The 16,053-nt window shown below is 49.3% G+C and overlaps 4 protein-coding genes and 1 non-coding gene across 5 annotated transcripts; 3 read left to right on the top strand and 2 right to left on the bottom strand.

The window, feature by feature from the left end:
- Window positions 1-3,888: 3,888 nt before the first annotated feature.
- On the top strand, window positions 3,889-5,731 carry An07g01950 (uncharacterized protein; the record flags this gene model as incomplete). Its single annotated transcript, XM_001391244.1, has 3 exons — window positions 3,889-3,980; window positions 4,030-4,196; window positions 4,242-5,731. The coding sequence occupies 3 exons, from the start codon at window positions 3,889-3,891 to the stop codon at window positions 5,729-5,731; spliced, it is 1,749 nt and encodes a 582-aa protein (XP_001391281.1).
- Window positions 5,732-6,386: 655 nt separating this feature from the next.
- Window positions 6,387-8,063, top strand: An07g01940 (uncharacterized protein; the record flags this gene model as incomplete). The annotated part of the gene is made up of 5 exons (XM_001391243.1): window positions 6,387-6,477; window positions 6,545-6,790; window positions 6,854-7,711; window positions 7,786-7,959; window positions 8,017-8,063. The coding sequence occupies 5 exons, from the start codon at window positions 6,387-6,389 to the stop codon at window positions 8,061-8,063; spliced, it is 1,416 nt and encodes a 471-aa protein (XP_001391280.1).
- Window positions 8,064-8,434: 371 nt separating this feature from the next.
- Window positions 8,435-12,919, bottom strand: An07g01930 (uncharacterized protein; the record flags this gene model as incomplete). Its single annotated transcript, XM_059748257.1, has 9 exons — window positions 8,435-9,157; window positions 9,593-9,921; window positions 10,242-11,094; window positions 11,152-11,341; window positions 11,396-11,983; window positions 12,061-12,085; window positions 12,140-12,307; window positions 12,356-12,462; window positions 12,504-12,919. The coding sequence occupies 9 exons, from the start codon at window positions 12,917-12,919 to the stop codon at window positions 8,435-8,437; spliced, it is 3,399 nt and encodes a 1,132-aa protein (XP_059605338.1).
- Window positions 12,920-13,668: 749 nt separating this feature from the next.
- Window positions 13,669-13,787, top strand: 5S rRNA. Its single transcript, XR_009468021.1, has one exon. It is a non-coding gene; the product is annotated as a 5S ribosomal RNA (ribosomal RNA).
- A 598-nt stretch (window positions 13,788-14,385) lies between these two features.
- An07g01910 (uncharacterized protein) lies at window positions 14,386-15,858 on the bottom strand (the record flags this gene model as incomplete). The annotated part of the gene is given in 2 exon segments (XM_001391241.1): window positions 14,386-14,486; window positions 14,550-15,858. Coding segments are annotated over 2 exon segments (1,410 nt in total).
- Window positions 15,859-16,053: the final 195 nt, after the last annotated feature.

Here is a 16,053-nt window from a genome sequence, read left to right as displayed (position 1 = left end):
GCATTCACCCCCAACACTTTCCACAACGGTGCACCACGTGACCCATGTTACATTCCTCCCATTGACTCTTATCGCCTCAGGCAACCACATGATCCAAGCTTGGTTGGGACATGCCAACCCATCCAAGCAAGGGCGTCCCACACACCGCAAGTCTTGAAATCATTCCCCAGACAAGGGATCAATCTCACTGGACCCCCACGTTATCAGATGGCCCCAGTAGCATTGAATCTAAATTATGGACCGGGGCCATGACAACTCCGTTGAACACGTCGTGCCACTTTCATCTGGTTGGGACAGGTCTCGCCCGGACCATATGGCACCTCTGGTTTGAGGTATATTCGAAAAGATCCTTCATCAACCGCCAATGAAATCATCAATTATTGGGAAGGTATCTGATTTGTCCAGCAATATGATAAACAGCGCATTGCGTGGACTTTGGCTGTTGCTTTTTCAGACTTGGCTGTAGATCCGTTGCGCTTCACTAGGTCCGGAGTATGGATAGACCGAGGTATATTACCAGAACGGTGAAGGAATCACATCCACTTTCAGCTTGTTGAAGCAGCGCCATTACGGGGTTACCTTCACATGAGGGATCAACTTAATTATTGAAAGTCACACACTCTCCGATTGATGTGGGTGTACTCCGTACTCCTGTTCGATCTATCTACTAATATACAAAAATATTCCAGATGTTGTAGATGTTTATCGATGAATTTCATCAGCTTATAACTGCTAGAGCCAATTCCCTCACCAAACAATCCTCTCACCGGTGGCATATTTCAACCGTGCTAATCATACTCAGGGAGTCACTACAGTTGCAGTGCATGTCCAGTGCATTTCACCACTGATTGCTCGACGCGCCAAAGGAATATAGTATATACTGCAGAAGACGCACTAATGATTCAGCAGTATGTATACAACTTGGTACTAGTATTAATACTTCCGATCACAAAACGCTGTGTCTACGGCTTACAGTACATTTGACCGTTACTAGTAGTGTTTATTCTATAATTATATGACCTCCCAGTACCGGTAGTACCTAGCACTCTCCAGGTAAAGCAACGCGATCATGAACGGGCGCATTACGACCCATTACTATTTCCAATAATCTTGATGCTACTTCTTCCACTCATATGTATCAATCTCAACAGCAATTGCTTAATATCTACTACAGTACCTGCACTATAATTCTTACGGGTAGTCCAACAGTGCAGCTATTGCACCAATAATCGAACACAACATTACTAGCCTAGCATTGCATCGCAGAACTCTAGAAGATACTGGACCACCATCGCATCTCTACCTCCGCTTACACAAATGAAAACAACATCATTAATTAAAAGGATATAAAGCTCCTCACATCCACATGACAAATTCCAAACATCATCAAAATATACACCACCTATTATCCAACGCCATTACTCACCACACTACCTCTACATACCTCCCTCCGAAATCACCCGCCAGGTAAACATCAAAAGCCTCCCTCCTTCCGGCCTTTGCCGATCCGAGGTTCGCAGTGGCAACGGAATTCGTGGTTCAGACTGACGGACCGGCTCCACTAGTAGCTCTAGCCCTTGCCTTTTCCCCACGGCTAGACAGTGCTCAGCCTCGTGCCGATCGAGGATCGTGTCGGAGAGTAAGGTTCCGAGAAACGGAGAATAGTGATTATCGGTTTATAGTAAGGGTGTTAGTGGAGGTATTTGTCACTGAAAATAGGCTATTTAAGGTTGCGCGCGATAGTTGCGGAGTGCGGGTATTTCCGTACACCGGGAGGTTATGTTCAGATGTGATTCATGTATGAGAGCATTGTTTATAATTTTGGAATCATGCCTGGGGGTGTGACTAGACATCGAGGATTATGTCTGGTGGATGGGCTATAAGTCTCTGGTCTCTGTCCCTGCTGGAGAGTAAGCTGTGGCAGGTTAAAATTCAGTTTTCTGTTCGGCACCTGGAGAAGTGTATGAGTAAGACTGTCTGTTGTGGCTCATGCCTTGGGGATTTGTGTCAATTATATACTCCCATACCATATATATATATATTCTAGAGATATGCGATTGAAGGTTCAGACAATACGTACGCACGACGTTCATCTACATCTATATCATGAACACTGCCTTAGCGGGTGGGAGAATGGCATTTGTGGAAAAGGCATAACCATTCAAACTCGTTCAATTCTTTGAATTCCCTGTCATTCCACTGTGATAGCACCAGATTTGTAGACATCATTTACCGACCGCTAGTTTATTTCGCATCTACGTATGGCTTACAAAGACGAATCAAGATAATCTTGTTGACCGTCAACATTCAGAAGAGATATTCAAGTTAACATTGGGTTGAAATAGTGAGGTAATTCAATAGATTTGAAGTCTTCGTATGGTATATATTCAATGTGGCAAACTGTATACAAACTGTTCAGTAATATCGACACCAGAACTTTCAAAGGAATAAGGGATGTGACATTTGATAGCCATGAGCGAAAGCGTCAGATTAATTTATAGCAACGGGCATGAACTTGCTCGACCGATGATGGAGTCTGATGTGTCAAAGAATGCCATTATCCTAGCTACTATGGACTATCAAGTTAGTACTATAGCGTACATTCAGTGCATCGTGGCTTGTCCTAGAAGAGCCTAGGAGACGGTTGGAAGCCTTCATATATAGTCATTAGCTACAATCATCGCAGTCAGCGTCACATAGTACGACTAAGAGCTATTAGTCAAAACAAATCAGTACATCTTGACAGCGATACTAGAGTTGCACACATAGAAAGATATTTATTAGAGGATCACGCAGGACCAAAAATGAAGTGAAGGATACGATTTCATATTCTTTAGAAAGCGAACACGGATCCTACAATTCTCACTCCTAACTTTTACCAGGGAGACAGATCGGAAGGCTGTTGAATTTCATACCACCTAATGACCATGGATCAAGAGAACTCAAGCTCATACTCCAATTCAGTTCTACCTGTATACTAGGTGATGCTTTTCACAAAACTTTAGGAGCAATATTGACTGCTGCTACGCTGTTAGTCACGGGCAGCAGTCAAGGTTACGATAAAGTTGGGCCTGATTGATTCTATGACTAATGGATTGCCGCATTGGGGCTGGTGTTTCCCCGGACTGCAACCCGGCGATAGAAGCATCGTCGGGCCTTCGGCCCTTCGATTCTCCCCTTATGCATGTCTGGCTTTAGCTTATATCAGTTCGATCACTTCCCCCCCGCGTCCTCCCACGAACTGGATGAGTTCTACTCCGGTCTCATCGGGTTCGTCAGCGAAAGACCCATCGGCCACCGGCTATCAGGGGGGAATGCAAGAGATGGATTTCGGCGGAACCCGATCTGGGGACTGATAAGCGGCCGGGGACGTTACATGAGGGCACCGTGTCAGCCGTCCGTTCTTATCGGAGGGCCCACAGTAGAAGCCTGAACGAGTGCAGCGTAATCGCCAGACGAACCAGTCATCGCTAGCGCTGCCCCGGTCTGCAGCAGGTTGCAGCTCGCTTGGAAATTAGCTCGCGTGTCTGCCACGCCGTCGCGAGAGATAACCGCTGCCTACCATTATTCGATTGATTCATCCATCATCTTCGCCACTGATAGCTGTATCATCCACGCCGGTCCGAGCTTCATTCATCCCGATTCATCTTCGAGCTCACGGAGGATGCTGCGTGTATATAGACACCTTGTCCGTCGATGTTTGGAATGGTTCTAGTCTATTCCCCAGATCCAACTAGTCATTGCTAGGAAGCGACCCCTCACTCAACTCGGACTACTTCATCTGGGTCCGGCTTTCATCATCGAGATATCTTCCATCTGTCCGCAACTCATCGAGTGTCATCTATACTTCTACATCAACATCCTTTACACCTAAGACTGTCTCACATAATGGACGGTCCTGACCAGATAGGCCCGGACTACCGGCCTAAGCGGACTTGGGGTGACGTAGGTCGCCGCTTTGTCAAAACCTTCACCACAAGGTCGGTCATGGAAGCTCGGAACACCAGTCGATGTGCTAATATTCCGTAGGGAGGGTCTCATTGGAGACTATGATTATGCCTATTTGTTCACTCCGAACATCCCCTTCATCACAAAGAAACGAAGTTCTGCACCGTTCTTCGGGCTCGAAGACAAGGTACCTATTGTACTAGCTCTACTGCTTGGACTGCAACATGCATTGGCGATGCTGGGTGGAAGTAAGTTCAGTCCTCTCTGAAACCTGACTAGTGCTGACCCGTCAGTTATTTCACCTCCTATCCTGATCGGAGGCACATCTGGTGCCAACTTCGGGACAGAAGACTACCAATACCTCGTCTCAACATCTCTCATCGCTTCCGGTATCTTGTCCGCCATTCAGATGTTCCGCTTCCACATCTACGGAACGAAATACTACATCGGTACCGGCTTGACTTCAGTCGTGGGAATTTCCTTCGCCACAATCACCGTCGCTACTGGTGGCTTCGAACAAATGTACTCTAGTGGATACTGCCCGACCGCCGAGGATGGAACCAAGCTGCCCTGCCCCAAGGGCTATGGCGCCCTGCTGGGGACTTCGTGTTTGTGTGCGCTGCTCGAGATTGGTCTTTCCTTCATGAGCCCTAAAATCCTGAGACGCGTCTTCCCCCCCCTCGTCACTGGTCCTACTGTTCTCTTGATCGGAGCCAGTCTGATCGAGTCCGCTTTCCAGGACTGGGCAGGTGGTTCGGGAACCTGCTCTGAGAATCCTGGCAACGGTGCTTTGTGCCCTAGCGCGGACGCACCGCATGCTCTGCCTTGGGGAAGTGCGGAGTTTATCGGTCTCGGATTTCTGGTGTATGTCTCGATCATTCTCTGTGAGCGGTTTGGAGCGCCTATCATGCGATCATGCTCGGTCGTGGTGGGATTGTTGGTAGGATGTATTGTGGCGGCTGCCTGCGGATACTTTGATCGATCGGGAATTGACGCTGCGCCGGTGGCCTCCTTTATCTGGGTGAAGACTTTCCCGTTGACCATCTACCCGCCCATGATCCTTCCACTGCTGGCAGTGTACATTGTGGTCATGATGGAATCGATCGGTGACATTACCGCCACGTGCGATGTATCCCAGGTCGAAGTTGAAGGGCCCACTTTCGACTCGCGCATTCAGGGTGGTGTGCTGGGCAACGGTCTCACTAGTGTACTGGCCGGCCTCATGACCATGACGCCGATGTCGGTTTTTGCCCAGAACAACGGTGTCATCGCGCTGACCAAGTGCGCCAACCGCACGGCTGGTTACTGCTGCTGCTTCTTCCTCATCATTATGGGAATTTTTGCCAAGTTTGCCGCTGCACTGGTTGCCATTCCCAGTAGTGTTCTTGGTGGTATGACCACGTTCCTTTTCTCATCGGTGGCTATCTCTGGTGTCCGCATTATCACCAATGTGCCATTCACGCGTCGCAACCGATTCATCCTGACCGCTTCGTTTGCAGTCGGCATGGGAGCCACCTTGGTATCCGACTGGTTCGACTACGTCTTTACCTACAGCGGTAACAACCGTGGTTTGACAGGATTGCTCGACGCGATTGATCTCGTGATGGAGAACGGGTTCGCCATTACCGCTCTAATCGGGTTAATCCTGAATCTGATCCTTCCGGAGGACCCAGAGGAGGAAGCGGCTATCCTGGAGGCACGGGGTGTTTACCGACGAAGCGAGGAGGTGATGACATCGAGGGAGAGCACGCAGTACACCAAGGGCGAGCCCTCGAGTGTTTAATCTGTTTTCTATTCTGTTTGATTTGATTTGGCGATACTATTATATTTGGATACCCTGGCCTAGATGGTCACATGAATTAATACATACAATACATTGAATATTGAAGCATTTTCATAGTAAACCCGTAACGAAGGGTTAAGTAGTTAAGGATACATCCACCATCTATCCGGGGCAATTCATCAGTCCCGAGACTTTAGTTCGTCCGGGCGGGCTCTCTCGAGTGTCCATATGTATTGCAGCACTGCATTGCCACCCGCATAATTAATCCTTTTGTTGCAACCCGCATGCCGGTGGCCCAGCTGACATGACCCGCAAATCCCAACGAGAGCAATAGCTCAGTCACTTGCAAACTGTCTCCTCCACCCGTCGACCCGGACCACTGCAATTGAGTAGGCCAGGCGGTATACACATAGACACTCCGATGTCCCAGGACCTCCTCCTGCCTTCGGTCAATCTGACGTGATGGGTGTTTCTGCGGCCTGCCGATCATTGCAGGGCACTTCAACAGTAGGTGCCTTGCATTCCTTTGCGTGGACTATGACGCGCAGCCACCCGGAGCTATCTCGAGCGAGACAACGCCCACGTATCGTCCGTCTTTTAGAAAGGGACGGGATGTCTTGACGTGGCAGCTGCCTGTCGACATCTGCAGAGCAACATGACAGCCTCCGCAGAGCGCTCGACCGCCAAGGGATGGAGATCTTCCAGCCAGTTCATCATCGGGACCGCGTGCCTGGCCATGTTTACTGGTACGAAGACACACCTGCTTACTGCCGCTAACAACTTTCCACATCCTCTAATCATACCAATAAACAGAGTCGCTTTTAGCCGGTTTCCCCGTGCCGATGCTCCCGTATATGCTAGAAGAGCGCCTTCACAACGACCCCTCCCAAACCACTGCTACCACCAACAGCCTGCTCAGTCTACACGGTCTGGCGTCAATAATAGCTGCCCCTTCTTGCGCGGCTTTGTTCGACACTATCTCAAACCAGAAAATCCCGCTTTATCTGGCACTTGTGCTTTGCCTGGTTGGGACTGCGCTGTTTGCAATCACCACCACATGTATTCGTCACCCCTAGCCGCACTTTCTTGCTGCTACGAATGCTGATAGTGTTTATGGCCCAGCATGGGTGCTATACCTGGGCAGGATTCTGCAGGCAGTTGCTGGCTCGGCTGCATGGCTCGCGTGTACGACCATGCTCACCGAGCTCGCAGGTAGTGCAGGAGCTGGGACAATGTTGGGACTGAGCATGTCTTCTGCAACTTTGGGAACGGTGAGCGGACCAATGCTTGGAGGCGTTCTGTTGGGCTGGTTCGGATACTGGCCAGCTTGGTCTCTACCAATGGTTCTACTAATTCTCGACATGATTGCGCGCTTTGTTCTGATTCAACCCGACCATCTTTTACTGGATTCACCGTCTCTAATCAGACATGCCGAGCGCAGCAAGCTATGTCATGAAATGGAGGAAACTGTGACGGAAACGTCCCCTTTCCTGCCACAATCGCCTTCATTTGGCTCAGATACCGCAGCGGAGGAAAAGTCTGACAACGCTGCGACTACGAAATATCGCAATTACTATACAGTAATGCTCCAAGATGCTGGAATGTGGGCAGGCGTTCTGAATACGATGTCCCAAGCTGCACTACGGGCGGCATTCAACGCTACCTTGCCCGTGTATCTTCGGGATACCTTTAATTGGGGCCCATCATCAGTCGGGGCGATTTTCTTTGCCCTCCAAGTCCCTATAATCTTGTTCTCTCCCCTTATTGGCCACCTCCGAGATCGTGTCGGTACACGATACCCAACGGCGGTCGGTTGGGCTCTTCTTTGCCCTCTGATGTGCTACTTGGGCATACCTGGCAGAGACGTCTCTCAGGCTAGTGGGAGCCGGACAGGTGAAGAGGTCGCTTTTATTGCGTGCATATGTGGTATAGGCTTAGTGATGCCATCGGTTCAAGGTGCCGGATCATTTCACATGCGCTGTAAGTTACATTACTTCGATTTTTTATATCACGCGGGAAATTCGATTTGAAGGTTTAATACTAAAAGTGAATAGTCCTCCTGGAGGAAGTTGAAAAAGATGCTCCCACCATGTTTGGCCCCAATGGTGGGCGTGCGAGGTGCTTCGCATTGGTGTCTATCTCGTTTAACCTCGGTCTGATGCTGGGTCCATTTGTTATTGGATGGCTGTTTGAGCAAGTGGGATACTATTATATGAATATCGCTCTCGGTAGGTCATGGCACGAATCATGTTCCATATGTGCGGCTCTAATAGTATGTACTCTAGGTGCTGCTTGCATGGGGGTGGCGGGGGTGACGTTTATATTCTGTTGATTGAGACGTGCCCAAGTATTTGTGTGGAGTGTACTATTTAGATCGTTCGTTACTGCAAAGGTTGAGGGATTTGAGGCGTTCCAGTCCATATTCTTTGCTTCAAACGGTGAAGTATCTGTATAGCTAGCATCTTACTTAGCGGACTCGATCAGATATATGTATTGAATTAAATTGAAGCGGCAGAAAGGTCGCAAAACAAACTTTTATTCTCTAGAGGTTTTTGGAGAAATAAGTTGGCTGAAGGGATCTGATATGGCTGACTAGTCAAGCTAAAAGTGTGGTGTCCAAGCAATTGCACATCACAAAAATTAGATGCTATATCTGAAGTTCATGGTTACCGCCACCATCTCACCGGATATTCGAGTCTTCACTCAATATGACGCTTCTTTCAGTCTCTGCAACAACCTCTCTATCCTCTCGTCGTCCCAGTCAGCCGAGAAAGTCATAGAAGCCCAGACTGATTCGCGCTTTGCCAAATAAGCCATGTCCACCGGGGTGTTGGCTCCGTCATCTTGAGACTTCACATTCGCCAGAGCTCCTCGTTCCAGGAGAGCTTCGATCATCTCCCAGTTGCCATTGTCTGCTGCGCAATGCAAGGGCGTGCGACCATAGTCGTTAATAGCGTTGATGTCCGCGCCAGCATCGAGTAATATCCCAAGGTTTTCCGGAGTACCCCTTGATGCAGCGGAGTGGATTGGTAAACTGCCGTTCAAGAGCCTCATATTCATGTTCGCACCGTGTTTATGGAGAAGTGACTTGAGCCCGTCCGATGTGCGACAGGCCGCCGCAACATGCAAAGCACTGAAGCCTTCAGAGTCCTGATCATCTAATATTGAACCCGCTCTTAAGAGCGAGTCAATAATTTCGGGGTTACCATTTTCTGCTGCAATGAGGAGGGGAAACGATGGTTTTCCCTCCTCTACGATTGTGCCTCTCTGATTTGGATCGGCACCTCTGTCCAGTAGTGCATTGATAAGGTCGGAATTTTGATCTCGTACCGCGTACAAGAGAGGTGTGCCGACTGTGTCGGGCGAACTCGGTGTGACCATTGCGCCATGTCGCATCAAGAGTTCGGCTATCTCTCGATCGTTGGCCTTGACTGCCAGTGTCAGCGCCGTTTCACATATTAGGTCAGGTGGCCACCAGCGAAGACCGTCTGGTGAAGTGCGGGATCCTGTGAGACGACGATCGTCGGCTACCTGGGGGCAGGTATTAACATCAGCTCCACGCTGGATCAGCAGCTCCACAATGAGTGGTCGAGTGGCGGCAACAGCATCAAGCAGAGGCGCTGTGTCTTCAGGTCCAGGGTTGAGCTGATCCTGCAATCCATTGTCGAGCAAATGTGTTACGATAGAGACTGAACCACCCCATGCGGCCGCTCCCAATAAGGAGGTTTCATCATCCGGCTCTTGGCGATGCATATCTGCTCCTCTGTCCATGAGCAACTGGAAGGCCCAAAGATCTGCATTATGAACAGCATCTCGTAAGCTCCGGTGTGTATCTGCTCCGTTTTGCAGGAGGAGATCAACGAGATCTTTCCTTCTTTGAGATAGGGCGCTTCGTAGAGACCGATGGGCATCCACTCTTGCGCCTGCATTGATCAAGACTTGGGCGAGTATGAAATTCCCTGCTTCTACCACAGCTCTCAAAGGAGTCGAAAAGCTAGACTCCAAGTTAGGATCTGCTCCGCGAGATAGCAGCTCATGCACAATCGCAGTATGACCGCCTATTATCGCCGATTGAAGCGCTATTGGGTGATCCGAGACTTGCGCGTGGCTGTCGACGCTGAGGCCCTCGTCTAGGTATTGTCGCACGAGCTTCTCGTCACCTGCCCGAGCTGCGTATCTTAATGCTTCGTCTGGTGTAATTCCATGGGCTAGCAACTCGCGCAATATCTCAACGTGGCCGCCAGCCGCGGCCTGATATTGTGCGGCAGTGATGCCACTCTGGACGGACCTAATGACTGATGGTTTCCGGTGCTTCATGCTCCTTGCAGTTGTGATGCGCTCACACCCCAGCAATTTTCTCACGATATCAAGACGACCACTACAAACTGCAACCACTAGGGCTGATGGAGGGTCTCCATTGAAGTGGTGGTAGTCCTCAGCTCCGTAATTGAGTAGAGCCTCACAGACAGGTAGATGGCCTCTCGCGACAGCGAAAAATAAAGGATCCGACCTTTGGCCCTGAAAACCCTTGGATTCGGGTAGTTGACATTGGCACCAGCTTCTAGCAACGTGACAGCAACATCTAAATGACCTTGGGCAGCTGCTGCACCAAGCGCCGTACTCAGAGCACCGCCTTTTGCATTGACTTCGGCAGTTGCCTCTATCAGTAATTGCACTATTTCCAGGTGGCCCATGCATGCGGCTGCTTGTAATGGACGGTAGTACAAGCCGCCGGAGACATTTGGCGATGCACCTTTGTCGAGAACTGCTTTCACCACCCGTGTCAAACCACAGTAGGAAGAGTAATATAGTGCTGTACTGTCATTGGTATCGCTCAATTCATCCGGCAGCCATGGTCGGTCAACATTTGCCACTTTGGTCCATAGCCTAAAATAAGGCCCATCTTCGTCAAACAGATCGAGTAAGATAGACTCTAGTTCAAAGGATTGCCAAGCGCCTTGAGAAAGTTCCTTATGCTCATACCAAAAGTGCCCTGCATAGCGTGCCAGCGGATGATAAATCCAGAGGTCGCCGGCAGCAGACTGAACCGCATGGTGAAAGTACGCAAGGCTACAGCTAGCCAGGAACGCATGAGACAATCTGATATCCATAAAGAAGTCGGAGCATGTGCCTCCCAAGATTGCGTCAGAAGTGAGGAACTCCCGAACGGTGAAATGGGCTAGTTTGATATACACATCCTGGGTGCCTTTCGTTTCGTCCCCATCGCAGTAAGTCGAGACAAGACTGGAGCAGGAATCAATAAAGCTTTCTGGGTCGAGAAGTTCTAAATCCTCGTCAATGCAAGGAGTATGTTCACGATCGACATTAATAGCTATGGCACTTGTGACCTCATCGAGAGATAGCTGCAGATGCGTCAGAGTGGGAATGATTCTTGACTTCCTATTGTGATGACCACTCACCGGCCGAAGAGCAAAGGCTACCCAGCGTAGGAGGTTCTTCACAGACATGCGGTTGCTCTCATCTATCTTGCTAATCGCCATGAAGTAGTGTTCCTCCAGTGACTTTGGTAGATCCTTGAGAGCTTTTTGTACCGCCTGTGGTGTCGCACACCGTCGCAGTGTCTGCAGCTGGCAGTCCATCAAACGGAATCTGAAAAAGGAGTTAGCCATTCAGCAGTACTATTGATCAAAGCTGAGTACGCACGATCCATTGGCTTGGACCAAGAGAGACTGCTCAATCTTTTTCTTCAGCGACATTGGCCACCGGGCAAATTTGGCCTGATGCGAAAATTGGTGTCGCAGTGCTGTCTGCATATCAAGATTCACTGTTGAGCTGTCAATCGTAACGGTGGAGGTTTTAAGACTTTTGAAAGCATTTCGAAGCTGCTCCAAGTTTCGGCCAAGCACAATCAAATGCCGTTGGCCTTTTGTCTGCTTCATCATCTTCTTGATGAGTTCCGTAATCCCAGAAAATCCGTCCTGGAGGTATTCTTCGCATTCGTCGAGACCATCGAGAACAATGTAATTATGCTCAAATTGCAATAAGAGGACATCCACTAGCTCTTTCAATGAAACTGACTGCTGTTCGCCGCATAGACTGCCATACATCCTCCTCCTTCTCGGGAGATAGCGAGGAATGGTTGCCCCTTGATGAATCAGCTGCCTGATAAAGGATCCATACACGCGGTTGATGTCGACTCCTCTTTCTTCCGATGCATCCATGAAAAAATAACAGAGGCTGCTACTTTGCTCTCCACCACCGTAGTCCTGAAGATCCTTGATAATCCTCGCACTGCTTGCTGTCAGCGCATCAATTCAACATGGGCACAGAGACACTCGTAGACTTGAATCGATAGGGAGCTTACGTACCATAGGACGGTTTTACCACAGCCAGCTAGAGCAGGGTGATCAGTGGTCGATAAAGCTCAGAACTGAGGGCGTCACTTACCAGCTCCCTGGATCCACAAGATTTTGTTGGGATTGGTCTTCCATTTCATGTATTGCGCTGTGTTCAATAGCCAGTCACCAGTAGCTGGAGCACATTTTCGGTACTCTTGCTTTTGCTTGGCTGATTGGCTGCCTCCACCCAGCTGGTTGAGAAGCTCAGCGAGTAGATCTAAGACTGTTAATAGCGGTCTTATCAACTCTGTGAATCTCATCTTACTCTCGTCAGATTGAGCCACACTCTCTGAGAGTCTAGTAATCTTTTTGTCAACACTCGGCAACAACCGGGTGAGGTTTGATACTTCCATAATGTTTTGGCTGGACGAACTGTCAGCAAAGTTAAGGGTAGTCGGTAACAAACCACCCACGTATTATCAGCGGCCAATGCTAATTGCAGCGTGCTCTTGATAGCCGCAAGGACTTGTAATCTTTTTCCCGCGTCTGCGCGTGGCAACGGCCACGCCAGAGTACGCCTCGAACTGGAGACTTTCCCCAATTTCAAACTTGCTGTCAGGTCCTGCAATTCGACCAAGCACCTGCGGAGAGTGCCATCATCCCCACCCATCGCCTGTAAAGACGATAGAGACGGGGCACTGTCGGACTCAATGACCTTCACCAGTTGCTGTGCGATGCTCCCAACACTGACGACCTCGTCCAGAATCCGAGAGATATCTCTGGGCGCATCCCGGACGCCCATGCGGTAATCATAGCATATAGACATCAACTTACCACATACCTGGACGATGCCCATGAGAGTGCCTACAAGGCCGATCGGATCAACCATATTGAGTGCACGTGAGCATGCAAATCAGAACAACGCTGCTTGAGGCACTATTCCACGGCAGGGGGCGGCCTACTCTTCAGCATTGAAGATGGCATTTGATGTATGAGCCAGCGGAGGGGGACGAGTCTGTGGATTTTGCCTCGTCTGTCAGATAAACTAGTCCATACATGGACATCACGTGAAATTATCTCGCAAGGCTGCAAACAAAAGGGCAAGTGAGTAGCTCAGAGAACAGGTGACTGCTCACTGAGCAAGCCCTTGAGTACCTCATTAAAGCGGCGGCGTCCAGCAGAGGAAAGCCAAGGCTATTATAGAAAAACATGTACATATAGGAGCACATAAAGAGACATACCACACAAAGAACTCTACTAATGCAATAACAATACAATGTTATCAACATCTCTACGAAAAGTGAAAGTCTACAGCTTGACTCTACCAATCCAGTGGTTGAAGGGTGAGCTGGTGGAGTTGACAGATTGCTCTTCGACGAACATTTAGTTTGTACTGCGCATCGACCCGTAAGCTCCAAGAGAATCACCGTGAGTCTACTCAACCACTTCCCCGGACCCAGCGGTATCCTTTTTCAGGAGCAGGTGACATTTCAAAGGGCCATGCGGATCCGAGAATCCATGGCAGGCGAAGTGCACCAGCTCGGCGTGCTGAAGCTGGTTCAGTACTTCGTCACCGTCCGCCAGCATTACTTATTATTAGCCCTTGCCGTTATATTTTATCTCTTGAATTAATCTAGCACATACGACCACAGGGTGTGGAAAATAGGGCTTCCCGTCCGCTCAGCCGTACTCAAGCCACACGCCGGGAGGTTAGTAGTTGGGTGGGTGACCACCAGCGAATCCCTTCTGTTGTATGTATTTTTCTTTTCTCTTTTTTATTTGTCTTATAGATGTTATGATGACTTTTGAAGACGTTACAAAGACCCCTTTGCCCCTGCTTTTGCATACGGGACGAGTTCTTTGATTTGGGGTCCATTGACAGACGTACCTCCGCAGACGCGGCAAGAGTTCGAGAGACTCCTTCAAATCGGGTGCGATGGACCTCCGAGAAGCCCAGAAGTCTGCTGCCAAGATAGTAATTACGCCTGGAGGGATAATCTTGGAGTTGATGTTGCGGATGAAATGTGGAGACTTATTGAGGCTATTTCGGACTATGATTTTGAAAGATAAGAGATTTGATGATGTTATGGGGGGGGCGAGAATAAGATGAACGCTGAAGAAGTACGCCGTAAAGAGGGATTTCATAGTAGAAAACTTGAAGCGTTATTGCATTTGGTATGGCCCTAAGCATCAGGGATGGAGTACTGATTAGAAGACATGTCTCACATTGTATTTACCATTGTTACGTCATACTTATTCAGAATAACGTAGATATAAACATGTCAAGCAAAATACTCTACTAATACAATAATGATACAATATTATCAACAGCTCAACAGAAAGTACAATGATTAATCACACTCCCTCAACCTTCTCCCCCGGCGCCAGCATCTTGATATAACAATGCTCACCCGTCTCCAATACCGTAATAGGATCATTAACCCGCAGCGTGAATTCTATACCAAACAATTAGCTTCATCCAAAATCCCAAAATAAAGCGACAAAGAAGATGATAATACCTCTAACAGCAGGAACACACTGCATGCCCAAACACGCATTCGTCAAATCTCCCGCATCAATCCGTCGGTACCTCTTCAACGTGCGATCCGGCTCCCTGGGATGTCGTACCCCAGTATCAGGATCCACATTGGGCAGTTTACACCGGATAGTGCGGCATGCTGTGTAGATTTCTACCCCATCCGCATCCCCAGAGGAACCACCAATAACTATCCTCTTCCACTCATCTTCCACGAACTTCCCCGGCCCCTGAATAATCACATTCGCCCTGAACCTTCTCACACTCAACTCGGGGATCTCATCGGCACAGTTGGCGGCAACATCCCTCACGCTCGCCATATTGAGTAAATGGATCGGATACGCGTCTGCGAAGCCAGTCACGGGCTGGAAGCCTATCTTTTCTTTGCGAGGAGCGTTGCGGTAGATTTCTCGTCTGTGGATGTGGCTTGCGCGGAAGAGGGAGAGTTGTCTCCGTTGGTGGGGTGGGAGGGTAGTATCGTATGTTAGGAGATCCTTTAGGGACTGTGGAAGAAGGTGGGAGTAGTTGTGTGCGAGGGGGATGTCTTTCCAGATTTTGACAGGGGTAAGGGGGAAATCAGTTAATGAATGTGGTGGGGGATCGAGGGGGATGGTGAAGGATGATTGGGATGGGAGGATGTGTAGGGTTCTTAGCAAGGTGACTAAGGGGCTGCGAGATGGTGGGAGGGGGTAGTAAATAAGTAAAACGCCGTTCGAGAGTGTTTCTGGGTTTGTAGGGGAATATGTAGGCGAGGATGGATCTGGGATCCAGATCTCTGGACGGAGGAGGGCCAGCTGTCGAAAGTCACGGTCTCGGAGGGTGCGAGCTGTCCAGGTTCCATTATTCTCTTCTTGGTTGTTGGTTGAGGTAGATGTATTGGTGGTAGTAGGTTGTGATGAAGGGAAAAACTCCGCAAAACAGAACAACCGATCATATTTCAACCCCGTCTCTATGACATCTGCTGCCTCGAGCTCCACTCCCCCGCAGCTCTTAATCGGGTACGTGAAGAGTGCTTTGATGCGCCATGCTGAGAGCCCGGTGTCGGGGTCTGTGGCGGTGCTGGGAGCGCCGTGGGCGTATTTGGGTGAGTATTCGTCGTGGAGATTGGAGCGCTGGGAAGGAGAGAGACCCAGTCTGTGGCAGCCTTTTGGGGGCGGAGGTGTGGGGTTGAGGTAGGGGAGAAGGAGAATAAGGCAGAGGAGGATGGGAAGGATGATGGAGAGGAGGGTGGTTTGGGGGGAAATTAGACCATATTGAATGGTGGTGGTGATGCTAGGGAAGGAGTCTAGCATTGGCGTAGTATATAGTGAGTAAGGATAGTAATTATTTGGTTGAGATTGGTGATTATGGTGATGATAGAGTAGGCGATAAAAATCGTTCCTGAAAATGGCATCGGCAGTGATTATCAGATTATCAGTCGGCCCGGTGTCGGAAGATGCCGATGGTGGGTCCGCGATGGGCTGGATTGAGAATGAATCAGGTTGCTG

This window comes from Aspergillus niger, assembly GCF_000002855.4.
Source record: "Aspergillus niger supercontig An07".
NCBI lineage: Eukaryota > Fungi > Ascomycota > Eurotiomycetes > Eurotiales > Aspergillaceae > Aspergillus > Aspergillus niger.
Note: the sequence above shows the minus strand (reverse complement) of the source record. Positions and strands in the feature narration are given on the sequence as shown.